This window comes from Falco cherrug, chromosome 2, assembly GCF_023634085.1.
Source record: "Falco cherrug isolate bFalChe1 chromosome 2, bFalChe1.pri, whole genome shotgun sequence".
Lineage (NCBI taxonomy): Eukaryota > Metazoa > Chordata > Aves > Falconiformes > Falconidae > Falco > Falco cherrug.
The window spans coordinates 16,448,843-16,467,739 of record NC_073698.1 but is presented as its reverse complement, the minus strand read 5'-3'; the positions used below and the strand labels follow the sequence as shown (position 1 = coordinate 16,467,739).

At 43.8% G+C, this 18,897-nt stretch overlaps 1 protein-coding gene across 3 annotated transcripts in view; it reads left to right on the top strand.

Annotated features, from left to right (window-relative positions):
• The first annotated feature begins 5,156 nt into the window (after nt 1–5,156).
• The window catches only part of PDGFD (platelet derived growth factor D), a 148,196-nt gene continuing 134,455 nt past the window's right edge, over nt 5,157–18,897 (top strand). For 2 of the 3 annotated variants that reach the window (XM_055703197.1, XM_055703195.1), the window contains exon 1: nt 5,158–5,950. In XM_055703197.1, the coding sequence (XP_055559172.1) occupies nt 5,821–5,950 (130 nt within the window). In that variant the 5' untranslated portion in view covers nt 5,158–5,820. Of the gene's footprint in view, nt 5,951–18,897 lie in introns of all 3 variants that reach the window. The other variant, XM_055703196.1, reaches the window with a different exon arrangement.

Genomic DNA, 18,897 nt, shown 5'->3' with positions numbered 1-18,897 from the left:
TTCTACTAAAATCAATGAGGGAAAAAAATCCTACTTAACCTCAGGAGGGCAACATACTTTTTCGATGTGGTTTACCCATCACTAGGTACCAGTGGGAAAGTCTGAGTGATATAGCAGTTTGAGAAACTGTAATAAATTTGTGTGCTCAGCTTGATACATCATTTTCTTTCCCTCCTCATGCGTGCCTCACTGGTGCAATACTGGTATCTAACACTTGCAGGGGAGATCTAGCCAAAAGTTACATAGACCTGGGAAAAGACATTTAAGTGTTGGGAAGAGAAGGAGGTGTACATTGAAAGGGAGAAGGGCACAGCACCCTGTAACAGTGCAGACACAAGAGGGAAAACCAAAAGACTGGATAAAACAAAGCTGCCTACAGCTGTTCTCAAGAACGGGCCAGACGAGTGAGCACACACAGCTGGCTGCTTGAGGAGGACAAACAGCAGCACCAGTTGCAGGTCTGTACCCCAGATCTAATGTTCAGAGTGTTTTAACATGAGTTCCCATGAATCAATGCCAAGCTTGTAGCGATTTCAGGCAGCAGTGCTTGGGCTTGTGTTTGATAATCTCAATACCTAAAGTATCAGTTTCACCAGTGATTTTCTTTTTATGTTATTGAACTGCTGCCTGTAGCTCAGAGAGTAAATCTGGGCCATGGATCACTGTGCTGCACTTCTCTTCTTGGTGTCTTGGTGCCTGTGGGATATAGTGATTTTTGTTACAACACAGGAGTCTGCCCCTATATTCTAATTCCAGACATATAATGGCTTTGGTATACCTTTAACTTTCATTCTTTTCATCTGCCATCATGGTTATATTAATTTACTTAAGACACCCATTTTAGCAGTTGTGAGATGTTTCTCCATCCTACTCTAAGCATCTCTGCTCATTCTCAAATCATACACAGATTATGAACTGGGGGATGGAGTCATTGCCACCACCTGCTTTCCCTTCTGTATAACAGAAATCATGGTGCTACCCTGAAATTAATCCCTAAAGGTACACTGTGGCTTGTAGTACGGTACATATGAACATGCTTTTCTCTGTCACCTTTACAGACCTTTTAGAAGTGATCAATAGACCCCACAAGTCCTAAGTACAGCTTGAAACCACTTGAGTGGTTTTAGGAAAACATCAAATCTTGCCTTTCAAATTTTCAGTGATGAAGAATATACAACTTGGATACTTCTATAGCTTTCCAGACTGGAAAGTATGCCTTTTACTTCTAATCATGATTTGTCTAACTCCAATTTTCACCTTGATATGTCATTGTCTGCTAGGCAGAATAGCCTTCTGGAATCAATATCCTACTGCTGGGAGGTAGCTGTGACCCCTCTGATTTTCTCCTTGACAAGCTAAATGGTCCATGATTTTTAAGCTTTTCCCCGAATGGCATGTTTCTCAACCTCTAACTGATCCTGTGGTTTTCCTCTCAGTGTTTTTCACTTTATTATGGTCCTTTTTAAAACTACATTCACAGGAAATTGATGCAGCAGTCTAATAATAACAGAAGAAAGCATAATGCCCCTGCTGTAATTGATGTTCCCCTCTTTAAATAAATATCCCAAGTATCCCAGTGATAGCACACAAAAATCTTGGGTTTTGCTACTTAATCACCATATTTCCAATGTTCTAAGGGGTGGACACACTGCACATCTGTGTTCCATGGACAAGCTGTATGACGCAGGAGCATCTCCCAGTCAACAAATGGTAATAAAGGGGACTCCAGCCCATTGATTTCCTTGATAATCCACCCCCATAAATTCTCCTGCATCAGTGCTTTCTAGGCCTAACTACCTTATGCAGTAACTATAAATGTATTTGTTGCCTATGATCTCTCCATTGTCCACAGAGAGAAACTGGACCTTCCAGAAAACAATTTATCCCAACGCAGCACAACCACCTAAAACCGCTGGGCTAGAGTGCCCTCTGATGGGTATCCAATTCTCTCCATGAACAATGAGAACCTATGTGACTGTCTTACACCATGCACTTTCAGAAGACTAAAATTAGGTGAGGTGGATGCTACAGACACTGGGTAGTGCTGCCATTGGCTATTTTAAAGCGTAAGCTATGCCAGGGCGCAGCTTCACAGTTCTGTCCAGTACCTACATGTCTATCTTCATATAACACCATTACTCTAGATCAGCCTATTACTCCTCCAAGGTTTTTGTCATCTGAAGATGTCATGAGTAATGACTGCATTTTTCCCAGGTCATTGTCGGAAATGCAAATCAGTGCAGAAACAAAAATTAGCCTAAGCGGCATTCTCTCACACAGAATCCATTTAATAATGTTTCTGTTTTTAGTAAACCTTTTTAAACCTGTCATTTAACAAGTTTTGAAAACATTTAGTATGCATGACTTTCATTTCATATGATTTAAATTGTGTGGTACCAAGTTCAGTGCCTTCTGAAAGCTGTAATTGGATGCTATTTTGTTTGTCAACCAGATTTCCAAGTTAGCATGATAAGGTTTTCCAGGCTGATTAGCATTAATTATATTGTTGTTTTTTTAAGTTGTATTAATTGAGTCTCATATCAACTGTTATTTTATCAGGATCTCAGTCAGCCTGACAGATTTGTAATTACCTAGGTCATCACATTTATATATCAGTATGTCCTTTTATGCAGTAATCATGATTTGCTATAGGTCTTCATATAGAAATCAACTGATGCTTTAAATTATCTCAAATCCTTAGAATACAGATTAGCCATTGTACTGGAACGTTCTCCACAAAGTGAAGATCCAGTGATCTGCTCATAAAACTGAGCACAATCCAAACTTCTCACCTTATGACATATGGTTCTATGACACCTTATTATAAAGATACTATTTTGCTTTATAGTGGCTTTAGTGCTTTTTAAAGTGAATTGATAATCTGTAGCAACTGTCATTGAAATGCAGGCCTTTTCTGCAAAGGTCTACCAATGCATGCCTGTCTTGCTGCTCTATCCAAAAATCTTTCTGTATAACTTTATATCAAAAGGGAAAATCTGGGATTTTTTTGATACTGGGGCTAAAATAACTATCTGATAATTGATAGAGCTAAGCCTCTGTTTGGAACCCCACAGTAATATTCTCTGGCTTTTTTCTGACCTCAGAAAAAAGACTCATCCCTTCTGCTACAAAAATATTTTGGGTTTTAGAACAAAGATGGCAGCATCTCATGCCTTGTACAAGGAGAAACAGAAATGTACCGTGAAAGTATGATAGGAATTATACACAGTTCCTCTTGATATATATCAGAGCCATTGATGGTGGAATCCACCTGCTTGTTTTCATTACTGTCTAATTTATGAGGCCTCATGCTGTTTTGCTTGAGTTCTCTAAGCAACGAGTACCTCTGTTGCAGAAACAGGAATTACATCCTATGCGTCATGTACTCTTTTGAAAAGAAAAACAAAAAGTTCTGAGAAAACCTCAGTTCCGTGCCCTGGTCAGCTTGAAGAAGTTTAAACTTACACTCTGTATCAAGCCAGGGAGCACATCAGCCAAAGAACTGTGGAGTGTTTTAGGCAAAAGCTTGTTCCACCCTTGTGTCAAAGCTGAACCTGTGCAGCCAGGGAGGCATGGGGCCAGAAAGACACCACATGACTCTAGCTCCAGACACAGCACTAGGGAAGTTGTATGAATTTTATATGAGAAAACTTCTACCAGTGAAGCCATGTACAGAAAGAGAAGCATCCTTGGAAACAGTGCCCTTTCTTGGCTGGATTATGTAATTGCTCAGATACTGTCAAAATACCTTTTGTCTTCCTTCTGGTTGGAAGATAATCTGTCCTTCCTTCTCCACCATCTTAAACAGGCCACTGCACACCCCCAAGGGGAACAATTATGGGTTCTAGCACTCTGAATCTAAAAGAGAACAACAGCCTGAGGACACTGAGGAAGGAAAGACTTCACCAAGGGGTTGTGGTAAAGGTCAGGGTATTGACCACCTCCTTTTATCTTAAAAGGTACTCAGGAGAGAGCTAGATAGCTGAGATCTTATTGATGTTTTCTGCCAATTCTTTGAAATGTAATTGGAATGAGGAAGACACATTGACTGGATGAACAGAAGACATCTCCACGGCTCCCCCTACCTTCATTTGCTCTATGTCCTCTACTTGACTTTCCTCTTCCATTAGGACAATTGGATTGGCCACCTTCCCCGTTTCCCCTCTGAAATGGGCACCTAGAATATAGGCACATCTGCTCGCAAATGAAGCACTGTTGGAGCCTTTCCATTATCTACCACATGGGAGCAGGATTAGGTTCACTGTCAGTTTTGGGGAACATGAAAGGGATAAAGAACCATGAATTATGCATAACAGAATTGCACCCTACCGGTTCCTTAAGACATACAAGATGTTTCAGTCCCATTGTCATCCTAACATGCTCTTGGAGAAAATGTTTCATACAGCCAGAGGCAGTCTTCTGAGTGTAGCAGGACTCATCCAATATTCCTGATACAGCACTGTATCAACATTCTTCTTCTACTACTGGGGTGTTTCATGTTGTTAAAGGTCTGGCAGCGTATTACAATTTGTTAGACTGGCTAAGAGTACATTAAATGTCTTAAGAAATAAACTGAGTAGGTTAGGATTTATTAGAGAACTGTTAGAACCGGATTGTTTTTTCTGTGTCTTCACTGGATTATTTTCATTGCAGCTAATGGAAGGAAGGAGTATTAAAACAGCAATCCGATCACAATCCTCACGTACCTTTGGTTGAGACCTAAACTCTTCCAGGCAGTAATACAATCTTTTAATACCAGACCCGATTTAATGAGGGTCTAAATTAGTAGGAATTAACTTTTTCTGAAAAGCTTTGGACAGTGCTTGGCATGACAGAAGAGCCCATGCATTTCTCCCATGGACAGCTGTGGGTTTTCTCCACTTTGTTTTCACCAGTTACTCCACTAAATCTCTGCACCCGCCCTAGTGCAACTCAGTGATTTGAGTCACTCCAGCCCAAGGGATGAGCTTTACGTGGCCACCGCGGGCCCGAGGGTGACGGGACACTTGGGTGCGTGGCCTCTGCTGGCGGACAGCCCCTGGCACACGGCTCCCACCGGACCCCCCCGCTGGTCCCGGCAGGGCAGGTTCACTCCACACCGGGGCCAGCCTCCCCCGCACCACCCCTCCTGCCACTCTCTGCCGGGGCTGGAGCCGGCGCGGCCGGTACAGCCCAGGGAGGGCCCGGGCACCGCGCCCGCCCGCCTCCCTGCCCCGGGCCGCCCCCTTCCCCCGGGCCGCCTCTCCCCCGGCCCCCGCCGCGGAGCGCGGGGCGCTCCCGCCGCTCCAGACCCCAGCGGCGGCTCGTGCGGAGCGGAGGGGAGCGGCGCGGCGCAGCCCAGCAGCGGGGCGCGGAGCTGCTCCGCAGCGGCCGCAGGGGAGCGCGGCGGCGGCAGCACCCCCGCCTGCGACGTGGGTCACGGCGCTGCCGGCCGAGGGGAGGGGGCGGCCGTCCCGTCCCGGGGGTTTCTCACCTTTACCGAGTGGGGCCGGCGCCAGAAGTGCAGCAGAAAGTTCAGCATGCAGGAAGTTTGGGGGCAACTCGGGGAGTAACTCGGCAGCTGTGCTTGCTGTTGGGGTGCTGTGTGGGGGTTTTGTTTTGGGTTTGGTGGGGGTTTTTTGTGCCTTTTTTTCTTTACCACCCACAACCCCCCTTAGCCCCCCCCCCCCCCCCCCCCACAACTCCCCCAAACACAGAAGCAATCCGCAACAACAACCAAAAAGTCCGGGAAGGGGGAGAGAACACGACAGAGGGAAGCACCCTCGGTGGGGAGAGCCGGGTTTCTTTGCAGAGACACGGTCCCATTCACAGCGGATCCCAATGCAACTGCTCATCCTCCTCCTCCTCTACGCTGTCGTCTGTGCGAACTTTTGCAGCCGTCAGGGCACCACTGCCCCTGCCCAGAGCGGATCTATAAAAGCCTTGCGGTCCTCGAATATCAGGCGAGATGGTAAGTGTCCCTCAGTCCTCTTTATTCCCAAGGGCTGCGTTTGCAGAGGAAGCCCCGAGCGCGGCCCAGGAGCTGCCGTGGCCCCTTCCCCGGGAGCGGCGGCCGCGTCCCCGGAGCCGGTGGGGGTGTCTGTCCGGGCGGGGGTCCCGTCCCTGGGAGGCCGGCGGGGGTCGGCCCGGGAGCGTGTGGCCAGGTGGAGGGTGTGGGCTGAGGGGGCGGCTCTGCCTGGCGGCTGCTCCTCCAGGCGGTCCCAAACTTCTCCGGGCAACTTCGAGGAGGTTTCCGGGCAGCCGGGGGCGCCCTCCGGGCTGCGGGCGGCACCTCGACCCGGCCGGCGCGGTGTGCCCGGTCCCTGCTGCCGTGGAGGGGTCGCCCCGCCCGGCGACCGTCGGCACCCGTGGGCCCCGTCTCCTCTCTGAGCCTTTGACGCGAGTTCGTGGCGGCCCCGGCCTGCGCGGCGCCGGTGCGCTGTCCCCGCTGGGGCGGTGTGTGCTGGGCGAGGGAAGGTGCGCGGCGGCCTCAGGGCGCGGCAGGGGCGGCGCCGCCGTCACCTCAGGGGTGCTTGGCGGGAGCGCGGCTCCTCTCCCGGCCTCCATGCGGTCTGTCGCCGCTTTCGGCTCCTGCGATGGCTCTCGGAGTGCCAGCCTCCTGGTGGAGGGCTTGCCTTGGCGGGAGGGTTTGGGCCTGGAGCTGAGTGTTCGCCTGGGTCTGCTGGGCTGTGCCCCGTGAGGACTAGCTTCGTCCCTTGTGCCCGCCGCATGGTTGGCAGGAGTAGGCAGTGCGGTGATGGTGAGCGCCAAGGAGGGTGGCCGCAGCCGTTTGGACACTGCCTGCCTGTTAGGAAGGGGGGTTCGGTCTCCCTGACCCGTGCGTTTCCTGCTGTGAGCCGCTGACAGACAACCCGACAGCCGAGGTGCTGTCAAGGGACACAAGCGTCTCAAGTGTGCGGTCAGCGTGGGCATGTGCTGTGGCCTCTCGATGAATGAATGTGGAGGCTTTATAAAAACAGCACCACTGAAATTCACATTTGGAATCCATTTGTTTGTGATTAAAGATAAAGAAAACCAGGTCTTTTTGGTTTGGGAGGGGCTATGAGCCTCTGGTTGGGGAGCAGCCTGTCGTGTTGCGACTTCCCATGAGGGAGGACCCACTTTTGCACATGGCAGGATACCTTCGTGCAGAGCAAAATGCAAGATCCTCTCCCTGAAAATGAAGAGTTACTTAAGTTCAGTCTTGCAAGTTAACGTCTTCCAGTTGCCAGAATTTATACATTTTATAAACTCTTTTCAAAAACCCAGTCACTTGATCCTTTTCCAAGATTGTACTCTGTATTTGCCAGTGTTTATTTTTCAGCATGTATACAGTGTGTGTAATGGGTATACATTTCATTTAGGAAGACGTTTTTGTTTCAATTTGGAGCCATATTGAACTTAATAATCTTTTGTATGCCTTTCCTAGACACTGAAAGAAGGCATAGAGAAGGTAAAGATGCTTTTTCCTAGAACTGAGATAGTGACTTTGGAAACAAGACAGAGCTGCAGTTTCTTCTGCCTCAGAAGTCAAATTTAGTCTAATAAAAAAATATGTATGTGGTTGTAATAAAAGCATACATCCATTATTTCTGTTTCATTCTTTAAAACTATTGTGTATTTTATCAAGCTTCATGACTTGTTAGCCTGCCATCTTAAACTTCATAGAAAAACTGAGACCATCTCTGAACTAAGCTAAGCAAGCTTCCTTCCAAGTCAAACTCCAAACAAGCTTTTTCATGGAAAACTGCAGTGATTTACTTAGAACTTCAAAATGTGTTCTATGCTGATCTTCTCTGTAGAGTCAATGAAAAAAATCAGTAACCCCTAATATTTATAACGTTTTCCGCTTACTGGCAGTGTGACGGGTGTTTTACTCCACAGAAGACTTCCTGTAGTGAAATTGCTTCTTGAGGTGATGAAGAGAATAAGCCTATGTGAAATGATTAGTTAATTGCTCTTTTCCTAGTTGTGATCATTTGATGTTGTGATTAAGCTTTGTATCTTTAAATATCTTCCACAGCTTGTAGTGGCTGGACGTTCTAGGTGTCGGGGGGACTGGTACTGGGGCTGTTTGAAAGAAGCAGATCTATGTGAAATTAAATGCTACCTTTGGCCCTCCTTGGGCCATATGCTAGTTAGACCTACAGCCTACAAACATAGTAAAACACACCCATGCTGAAGCCAGACACCTCTGCAGTCCTTCAGTGGATGTTACCCATGCACTGAGGAGGTAGCACAGTTTGAGGAAGACCACATGCAGATACGTAGCGTGCTGCAGCCTTGCTGTCCTTGTGCTTGGGAATTTTCTTGCTTTTTTCTCTGCAAAGGAAGGTGTGTTCTCATATGGCCAGTGGAGCTGGGCATCAGGTCACAGCATCCACAATAGATCAGCTGCTGATCACTCTGATTTTACTTAAATGAATCAAACTGTTGCTTGAGTTTGTTGGCTAATGGTCTGTATTTGTGCAGCCAGAGGTTATGAGCTAGATTCCAAATGTTGTAAGCATGTGATTAGCTTACAAGCAAAGTGTTAGACCATAGTTGGCTGTAGGCCAGTAGAAGTATTTCTGTCTTTTATAATTTTCAGTGGTGTTTGTTTCTTGTTTTGGTGTGAAGGGCTGATATGGAATAGCATTGCTGAGTGAGACAGTATTTTTTGCTTTGTAAATGTTTGCAGACATGACAGTATGGAACAGGATCTAAGAAGACACAATGCACTGAGGATAGTATGTTCCAACAGTCTCTCTCAAAATGCACAGCAGGGACAAAAAACAATTTAATGCCCTGGGTTGTTGATCATGATTATTATGTTGTGGAGTTAAGAGAGATACTGAAGACGAAGCAAGGTCTGTTCAGCTCTTCAAGAAAATGTTATATCTTGGCAAATCCAAGACCACCTGCACATTTTATTAAAAAAAGAAAATAATCCTTTGGATTCCAGTTTTCTGTTACCTGCAAGCAGGGTGAACTAGTGATACTGCATACACATAGCTTTAATACAGAGGCTTGGTCTTGCTTCTGGCCAAAACAAACCTTTGCACTGTGCGTGATTCAAGATTGTCTTTCTTCTTTTTGGCAAAAAGAGGTTGGACTATTTGTGATCACTCTTACTTAAGACCGAGGTTGCTCTGAGAAGAAATCTATAGATAAAGAGTAGCACATTAAAAAAAAGTGCCATTCAATGACTACCAAACCTAACCAGACTGTACTTCCTGCTGAAGATATTAAGAATATAAATAACCTGCTTACAAGGCATCCTCTTGTCCTGGTGGAAGGACAGGCATTGATGACTCAGCTGTCCAGTGTAGCACTAATCAATTTTTTGAAGTGTCCTGGAGATGCCAGCCACATTTATAGCACGTGTAGTGGTACTTACTTAAAGTGTTTATTAATGCCGTTACCTGTTAAGTCCTCTGAAGTTCTTCAGAATAATGGAGAGGACTTCCAGATGCTTCCATTGTTCTCTTTGCCTCACTTTCCAAATTTGCAGTATGCAGATAATACTGCCTAATTACAAGAAGTCTGATACTTTGTTTCTGCTATTTTGGTTGTTTATGTGTACTTGGAGATTAAAAGTGGATATGGAAAATGATAAGTAATATTTTTTACTGTATGGTGTCTAACTGAAACATCAATTGCTCGTTCTTATCTGTTATTGAATAAATATTTGTATGAATGCTCCACCTAGGAAAATATGTCTAGTCTGTATACTCAGATTAAGCATCACTATGCATATTTTAAAGTTTAAACCCCAAAGTTTAAAGAAAAGACAGAGAACAGCATAGTGTCAGATAATTTCAGTATGTAAACAACCGAAAGCCATGGAATCAGTATCTGCTGATGTGAATTTGAAAACATAATATCAGATGACTTAAGATAAGATTCTGGGCTCTTGCAGTTTTCATTATGAATCAAAAAAATCAGGATTTCCAAATCTTGGTTTGCTTGTGCACATGAAAATACAAAGAAAAATTGCATGTTGGCATTCTAGGGAAATGGCAACAGAATTTGGCTTTTGATGGTGTGTCCAAAGAGATGTATGCCATTAACTCTACCCTCCCCTTCCTTGTGCTTCACTGTACTTAAGCACAGTGAAAAGCATTTGATAATTTGGGTAGCATCCTCTCACCAAATAGATGTTAAATGTCTGCTCTTGGGAGAAGGCATAATTATTTTGAGTTTTTGTCATACCACTTTGAAATGACTCCTGTATTTACTAGTGGTATAGGAACCTCAGTTTTTGGATTATTAATTGAATTCTTTTATAATAGGCTTATATACATGCGTTCTTAAAGGACTTTGGTAACAAAATTATGTCAACTGGAAAACAGCTAAAATAAATTTGCTTTTGTAAGCTTTATTTTCCTGATTTTTTTGTAGGTTTTGTAAAAAAATATGTGTATTTCAGGCTTTATCAGATTAAAAAAACAACTTAGTAATTTACCTGTGGTAATGCACTTTGCTCTACTGTTGTTTAACTTTGATGATGTCTCTTATCAGTATAATTAACTGTTTGGACTGAAGTATTAAAGGGTATTGCGTGAGAATTCCAAACCTGACTCAGCAGCAGGCAGCATGGAGGAATTCTCCAAAGGAGCTTTGAAACATGTTTTATTGGGTAGATGTATATCATATAGGGGAAGTCAGTACAAACTCTCCAGCCAGTCTTTCAATACATGTTGGTTTGGGTTTTTTAAAATATATTTATATGAAACTTAATTAAGCCAGCTAAATCTTAAAAGGCTTGCAGAGAAAACTTGATAATTGTATTGCTCTGACTCTTAGAAATGGAGCACTGCTGAAAATTCTGATATTTTTTTTTTTTCACTGTGATCCCACAGAGATGTTGCATTTTATAAAGCACTCAGGAACAGGCATAAATACAAAACTCACAGAGGATCATTAATGCAATAATATTCTTCATATCTTTAACTTTGAGGATCTTCATAATACCATTAAAGTCATGGGCCAAGTTCTACAGGATTCTGTGGTAGCAAACCTCAAATAGCTTAGATGTAAGTGAGATGATGTAAAGTAAAACTAATTATACCTTACAATGAAGCAAGAGTACAAGTATTTGCAAAATTTAGAATTGTTTCAGTTGGAAAAGACCTTTAAGATCATTGTGTCCAACTGCTAACCCAGCACTGCCAAGTCCACCACTAAACCATGTCCCTAAGCAACACATCTACATGTCTTAAGTACCGCCAGGGAGGGTGACTCAACCACTTCCCTGGGCAGCCTGTTGCTCAACAACCCCTTTGGTGAAGAAATTTTCCCTAATTTCTAATCTAAACTTCCTTGGTGCAACCTGGGACTGTTTTCTCTTGTCCTATTACTTGCTACCTGGGAAAGGAGACCTACCACCACCTCCCTACAGCCTCTTTTCAGGTAGTTGTAGAGAGCAATAAGGTCTCCCCTCAGCCTCCTTTCCGCCAGGCTGAACACCCCCAGTTCCCTCAGCTGCTCCCCATCAGACTTGTGCTCCAGACCCTTCACCAGCTCCGTTGCCCTTCCCTGGACATGCTGCAGCACCTCTACATCCATCTTGCAGTGAGGGGCCCAAAACTGAACACAGTATTTGAGGTGCAACCCCACCAGTGCTGAATACGGAAGAAGACCACTCCCCTTGTCCTGCTGGCCACACTGTTTCTGATACAAGCTATTGGCTTGTATTGGCCTTCTTGGCCACCTGGGCACACTGCTGGCTCATGTTCAGCCAGCTGTCAACCAATATCCCCAGGTCATTTTCTGCCTGGCAGCTTTCCAGCCACTTTTCCCCAAGCCTGTTGTGTTTTCTGGGGCTGTTGTGACCCAAGTGCAGTGCAGGACCCGGGCCTGTTGAACTTCACACAGCTGGCCTCGGCCCATCAGTCCAGCCTGTCCAGATCCCTCTGCAGAGCCTTCCTGCCCTCCAGCAGATCAACACTGCCACCCAGCCTGGTGTCATCTGCAAACTTACTGAGGTGAGGGTACACTTTGACCCCCTCACCCAGATCACTGGCAAAGATATTAAAGAGGACTGGCCCCAGTACTGAGCCCTGGGGAACACCACTTGGGACCAGCCACCAGCTGGATGTAGCTCCCTTCACCACCACTCTTTGGGCACAGCCTTCCAGCCAGTATTTCACTCAGTAGAGTAGGCCCATCCAAGTCATGAGCAGCCAGTTTCTCCAGGAGAATGCTGTGGGAAACGGTGTCAAAGGATTTACTAAAGTCTAGGTAGACAACGTCCACAGCCTTTCCCTCATCCATTAGGCGGGCCATCTTGTCATGGGAGGAGGTCAAGTTCATCAAGCAGGACCTGCCTTTCATAAACCCATGCTGGCTGGGCCTGATCACCTGGTTGTCCTATATGTGCCATCTGGTGGATCTGCTGGATATCGTCTGGATATGGAGATGATCTGCTCCATAACCTTCTGTGGCACTGAGGTCAGACTGACAGGCCTGTAGGTCCCTGTAGATCCTCCTTCCAGCCCTGCTTGTAAACGGGCATCCCATTTGCAAAGTTCCTGTCAACTGGGACCTCCCCAGTTAGCCAGGACTGATGATAGATGACGGAAAGTGTTTTGGTGAGCAAATCTGCCAGCTCCGCCAGTACCCTTGCGTGGATCCCATCCGGCCCCATAGCCTTGTGTGTGTCTGAGTGGCGCAGCAGGTGGCTGACCCTTTCCCCTTGGATTATGGGGGCTTCTTTCTGCTCCCTGCCCCTGTCTTCCAGCTCGGGGGACAGGGCACCCAGAGAGCAACTGGTCTTACTATTACAGTCTGAGACAAAGAAGGCATTGAGTACCTCAGCCTTTTCCTCATCCTTTGTCACTGTGTTTTTGTGAAATGTATTTGTCAAATATTTTGTTAAATTAATGAAAAATATGATGCATATTTATCATAGGCATTAATATTATGTATACTCATATGCAGAATAAATATATATCTTTTACATATTATCTAGGATATATATGTGTACATATTTAAAACATGAATCAGAGGACAGAGGCACAGGGAAATGAGAAAATGTGTACTTCATATAATTGGTACCAAATCAGCATTAAAATCATAAAAATATTGTACCCCAAGCATTGTTTTTTTAGAATACTAAAAAAAAAGCCCCAAGTTTTAATTTAACTTTTCAAATTCCTAGTTGAAGAATGAAGTGTTAGGCAAATATTTGAGCCTAACCATTTGAGGTAGTTAAGATACTGGTTACATGATGTCATTAGCTTTATAGTGTTTTGGGTTGAAAGGAACAGTTATGTTTAAAAATGTTTGTCAGTATTCCTGGTTGTGAGTGGAAGTTCTGGAAGTAATTTACATGCTGTTATAATTTATATTAAGTAAAAAGGAACGTATAGGACAAAGAATTATTGAAGGCACAGATTCTTTCAAAAAATAATATACAAATTCACAACATTATATTTCTGGCACTCCTTCTTAGGCTGGGTGTAAATATTACATAAAAGGAACAGATCTGCAAAATGTGTATTATTTATACACCAAGAAACTCCTTTGGAGAACAGTAAATTAGAAGGGCAGGGAATGGCTTTCGTTTCATACCTCTAATAATACTATATATACAAAAGATGCAGCAGAATTTTTTATGTTTTATGCTCCAGTCTTTTTTACATGGATAGTCTTGCTTACATTAAAATATATCTGCAGCAAATTACAGAGTGAGCTCTTTTAACAGCAAATAAAATACCTCATAGGACTGGCTCTGAACACAAGAAAAGTAGGCAGCGGCCTGCGATACCAGAGTCCAAAAGGCTTCAAAATGTCCAGTTCCTTTTTGGCTCCAGAGCAATAATTATGACCTCCAGAGGTCCCTTCCAACCTCAGCCATTCTGTAATGGCACCTACTGCAGCTGACAGAGGGGTGGCCATGGTACCTACCCTGCCTCAGCAGCAGTGGTCACCTTCCTTGTCTCTTCTGTCCTGCTCTCCCTCTTTCCCACTCTAACCCTTTTCCATGTACAGCAGTAGCAATTACATGTATTCTCGTTCTCTGATGTATCTTAGCCCCGCTGTGTCCCTTCTCCTTGCCTTCCTCCTCCATTCCTTGTGTAGGAGCATTCAATTTTGCCTAAGCAGCTGAGAAGTTTTGAGCTAGCTCTCAATGTTCATAGTATGTTCCCAACCCTACAGAAGGGGTTTCTGCCCCTGCCTGCTCTGGCTTTTCTGGACCTGCAGGGGTTTGACACTAGGATATTAAATGAGTCCTAAGAAATACCATGAAGGCTCTGTGTTGGCATTCTCATTAGTAAGAATTTGCCCACTAATGCAGGAAAAATTAGTAGTGCTTCTTTTAATTAGTTGAGTCAAGTTGTATTCAAGAATTGCCTCTAAAAATGCTGCTATTATATTTATGAGGCTGATTACATTATATCACATTTTGGATAAAAGAGACCACATAATCACTGCTTCTGGTGAAGATCTCTTGGCTAAAATACTGGATTGTGTTAGATCACTTGGCAGTTTGTTTCAACCCAATCCTGTTTACAGAGCTAAGGCAATGTCCTGTTTATAGTGTCAAATTGGCTAGATTTTCTTTAGGGAGTTTGGGTTTGACTCTAATGTTTTTGGTAGTGAATAAATCCTACATGATCTTGAGCTTCCCATTGTACTTGATTAATCTTCAGTTTCATGCTTCCCTTTTGATCTGTGTCCCGTGCCGTGAAGGCCAACATCCCATATTTCTGCTTTGGCAGTGAGAGCTCTGCACATTTGGAGATGGTGCAGGAGAATGTACTTTTTACCTTCTGTACAAACTTCCTGCCAATGTATTTTAGCCCTGCTGTGCATTGGGACTTGATGATGTTAGACTCTGTCAAAGTATTTATTAAACACTAGGTCCATGAAAAACATGAAAAATAGCTGTCTTGACCTTCATTGAACTGAAATCGATGACAAAACTTTCATCAGGTCTTCCTGCAGCAGGGTCTGGCTCACAGTTTAGGTGAATTAATCTAGGATAAAAGTAGATCCTTAGGAGTTCAGTGATGAGTTTGTTATTAGGATCACGGAATCACAGGTTGGAAAAGACCTTCAAGATCATCAAGTCCAACTGTAAACCTAACATTGCCAAGTCCACCACTAAACCATGTCCCTGAGCACCACATCTACACATCTTTTAAATACCTCCTGGGATGGTGGGTGACTCAGCTGCTTCCCCGGGGCAGCCTGTTCCAATGCTTGACAAACTTCAGTGAATAAATTTTTCTCTAATACCCAATCTAAACTTCCCCTGGTGCAAGCTGAGGCTGTTTCCTCTTTTCCTATTGCTTGTTACTTGGGAAAAGAGACTGACCTCCACCTCGCTACAACCTCCTTTCAGGAGGTTCTAGAGAGCAGTAAGGTCTTCCATGAGCCTCCTTGCCTCCAAGCTAAACAAACCCAGTTCCTTCAGCTGCTCCTCCTAAGACTTGTTCTCTGGATTTTTCACCAGCTTCATTACTCTTTGGAAGTACTCCAGCACCTTGATGTCTTTCTTGCAGAAAGGGGCTCATGTAGGTAAGCTTTACAATACTCAGTTAAGATATTCAATTAGTGTCCATACACTGGAAGAAAACCCAAATCCTTTGCACTGAGAGAGATGAAGGGGTAACTGATGTAGTTACATATTGTGTAGCTGAAGTACAGAACAAAGCCTTGTGAGTTCATGTATCTGGCTGCTTTTTCTCCTATACTGACAATCTCGTGTGTCATCCACAGGATATCCTGCAAGAAACTTCAGCTGCAGTACATTTCTAAACAAGACCTTAAGGAAACCTGTCAGTATTTCTGTCTTACATTGTTTTTCTGTTTGGTTTTTAGTTTTAAAGAGGCTCCAAGTCTAATATGCGTGGGCTTTTGTTATTGTTTCTTCTTGGAGCAATTGTAGAAGATTTTTCTCATAGTTGAATGTATTTCTAATCTGATGTGACTCACAGTAAAAGTGTATTGAGAATAAAACAGAGACCCAGACTGGTGAGAGAGAAGGAATAAAAATAGGTACACAGAATGTTGATTACCAGAAGTACTGTGGAATTTGGAAACCCTTTATGTACCCTTTTGCCCTTAATTTTTGAACCAGGAATTTGCCTGAAAGATAAATCCTTTTCTTTAGCAAACAGTGACAGTAGTGTTGCATGAAAACAGCAAGTAGGTGGTAATAATGCCTTGAGATTCTTTGTGGAAATGGACCAACACAGCTTCTTAATCACAATGTCTCAGCAGGGATAAACACTGATAGGAGTGATTTTGCTAACACATCCACATGTCAGTGAAAGTGTTTAAGACCTCATCAAGAAGCCTGCAGAGAATGTGCTGCTTTGAAATCGATAGAAAGCCCCAAAGTTATGGTACTGTTTCTTTTCCTGGACCAGGTTGTATGTCTGTTCCCTTGCTGTTGTAAGCCACCCTTCATGTTACTGTTAGGTTGCTGAATATTTGGAAGTCAGCACAGGGGGTGCTGGTTTGCTTTATTGCTGACCTTATGGTGTGACCTGGGGCTACCAAACCCCTATGCCTGTGTGTATCATTGTTGTTCTGGTAGGATGGCTATGTAGTTGTGACAAGAGGAAATATATTCTTTGCTCCTTCCATCCTCATAATGGCAGAGAACAATTCTTTGCCTAGGTAGGCTTGGTTTCATTTTTAACACTTGTCACCCAAGAGACCTTAATGACATGATACGCATTTCTCACCAATTCCCATCACTCATTAGATCTTAGAAAGCGGGAGCCAAAGTTAACCTCTTATTTTGAGCAAGAGATAAAATTCTTGCATCGTATAGTAGTCATCTGTCTGGTCCTAGTATATATGATCTGCTTTTACGTAATTAGCATGTGCAGATGTGTCTACCTCCGAAGTCAGTTCTCTGACGGTGCACACCATGTTTACTGTGCAGTACACTCAGGGTGTCTTGAGTGCTGTCTGAGAAATGGACACAGTGACAATCCCACCATTGCAGCAGGTTGTCTTAGGACTGTCCTTGGACCTGCATGGCAGAGCCAGGTTTTCATGTTACATCCCCATCTCCGTACTTACAACCTGCCTCCCAACAGACTTAAAGAACCAAGTAATTCCCTTGGCCACATGACAACACAGAAACAAGCATCTCCAGAAAATAAACTTGTTTGCACCACAGAGGAACCTCATGCCATACTCTGGTGCACATCTGAGGACTCATTCTGGACCTCCATCATTCCCACAGTGGCAAGTGGAAAAGGATGAGAAGTGGATCAACATGGCTGTTCAGCCTGCTCTTTCCCCAGTTCCCTAACTGGTCACAGCACATGTACTAGGCTTCTGCTGGGCAGTGCTCATGCATTTGATGACATTCTTCTGTGGGCAGTAACACTATATGGCAATACCTTTTGTTTCACGGTAGAGGTCGAGCCCTGGCAGAAGAGGCAGAAGTGCTATCCAGAGCAGTCGTTACATGTGGGCAAAGACTGGAGATCCTTACCAGGGTGCAGCCATCCTTAAAAATTCTGTGGCCTTGTTGCCTGTGCTGTCCCACCTCCTGTCTACTTTCCTGCTCAGAATTGCCACTGTTTTTGCAGGCTCAGAGCTGGGTGACATACTGAGGTAAAATAACAGGGCATGTGAATAACCACTTTTGGGGAACAAGAGCATCATAAAAAGCAAGTGCGATGTCCTGCATAAAAGTCAAATATCTTGGCTCTCACATATTGTCTGATAACTTGCGGCATGGGAGTTAAATAGCAGTCTTCCCTCCAAAGAAACACCAGAACAAAACAGGGAAAACTATTATACTTGTTTTGTTTCTTTGCACATTCCTTGGGTTTGATTTCATCTAGTGCATAAGGAAACAGAGGAAGGCCATGAAGAAGAAATCATAATGACTTGATATGTCAGGCCAGTTTATTTTTTTGAAGAATGGGTTTAAAGTCTTTTTTAGCAATACATGCAGGATATTTTTCAAGGCTTGCAGGTGCTGCCTTTTATTTTTGTACAAGGATGTTGTCTGAGGATTTCTGTCTGCAGCCTTATAACAATGCCTGATGCTACTGCTGTGTTTTGTGCCATCACCAACTCTTGCAGGATCTAAAATCAAGCCTTGTCAGGCAGATTGCTTTTCAGCTTACCTTAGGCAAGCCATTAGTCAAAATACTGACTGAGGAAAAAAGTGTCACCTGTTTTTCTTATCAGAAGACAGACAGGATATATTTCCATGTATGCTTTTGAAAAGTGATTGCAAACTGAAGTACATATTATCATAGTTTTGACAATGAATTTCTATCATTTCATTTTCAAAAAGACTTTCAAAGGTGATTGGCCAAACCAGAACAGAAATACCCAAAGCTGCCTTGTTTCTTTCTAGAGAGGATAGCCAGCCTGGTCACCTAATGTGGCTTCTGCTTCTCTGCAGTTTTTATGGGTAGAAGACAAGTATTTCCTTTGCTTTTTTATTATAAATCAGTATTGTCATTTTTTAATTTTTATTTTATATTTAAGGTGGCTAAAGCAAAGCCTATTCTTAAAGAGACAAATCAGCATGAACTTCACTGTATTGTTATTTTGTTGGCTTGATGTTTTTGCCCGTTTAAAATTTCTTCAAATTACCGGATAAAATACAGTATCTGATGCCAGCACGTGAATCCAGGCAGTTCTGTAAATTTTTTTGGCAGAGGTTCCTACCCATGCTGCAGCAGCTGGCACAGTTTTTCAGAGAGCAGGAGTGGGCCTGCTGAAAGAGGTGACCAGAAGAAACCCAGGGAGCTCCTACTAGGAATTTAGCTGATATTCTATAAGAAATCTACATGCCACATCCAAAATCCACTGTGTTTGCTTATGGTGGATACTAATAGAGTTCATACCCATAATGGTTGCTGAATGGTTTCACATGGAATGTCTGTTTTCTTCCCCCACATATGCACCATTTCTGTTAAAAAGTTAGTAAAATGTGACTTC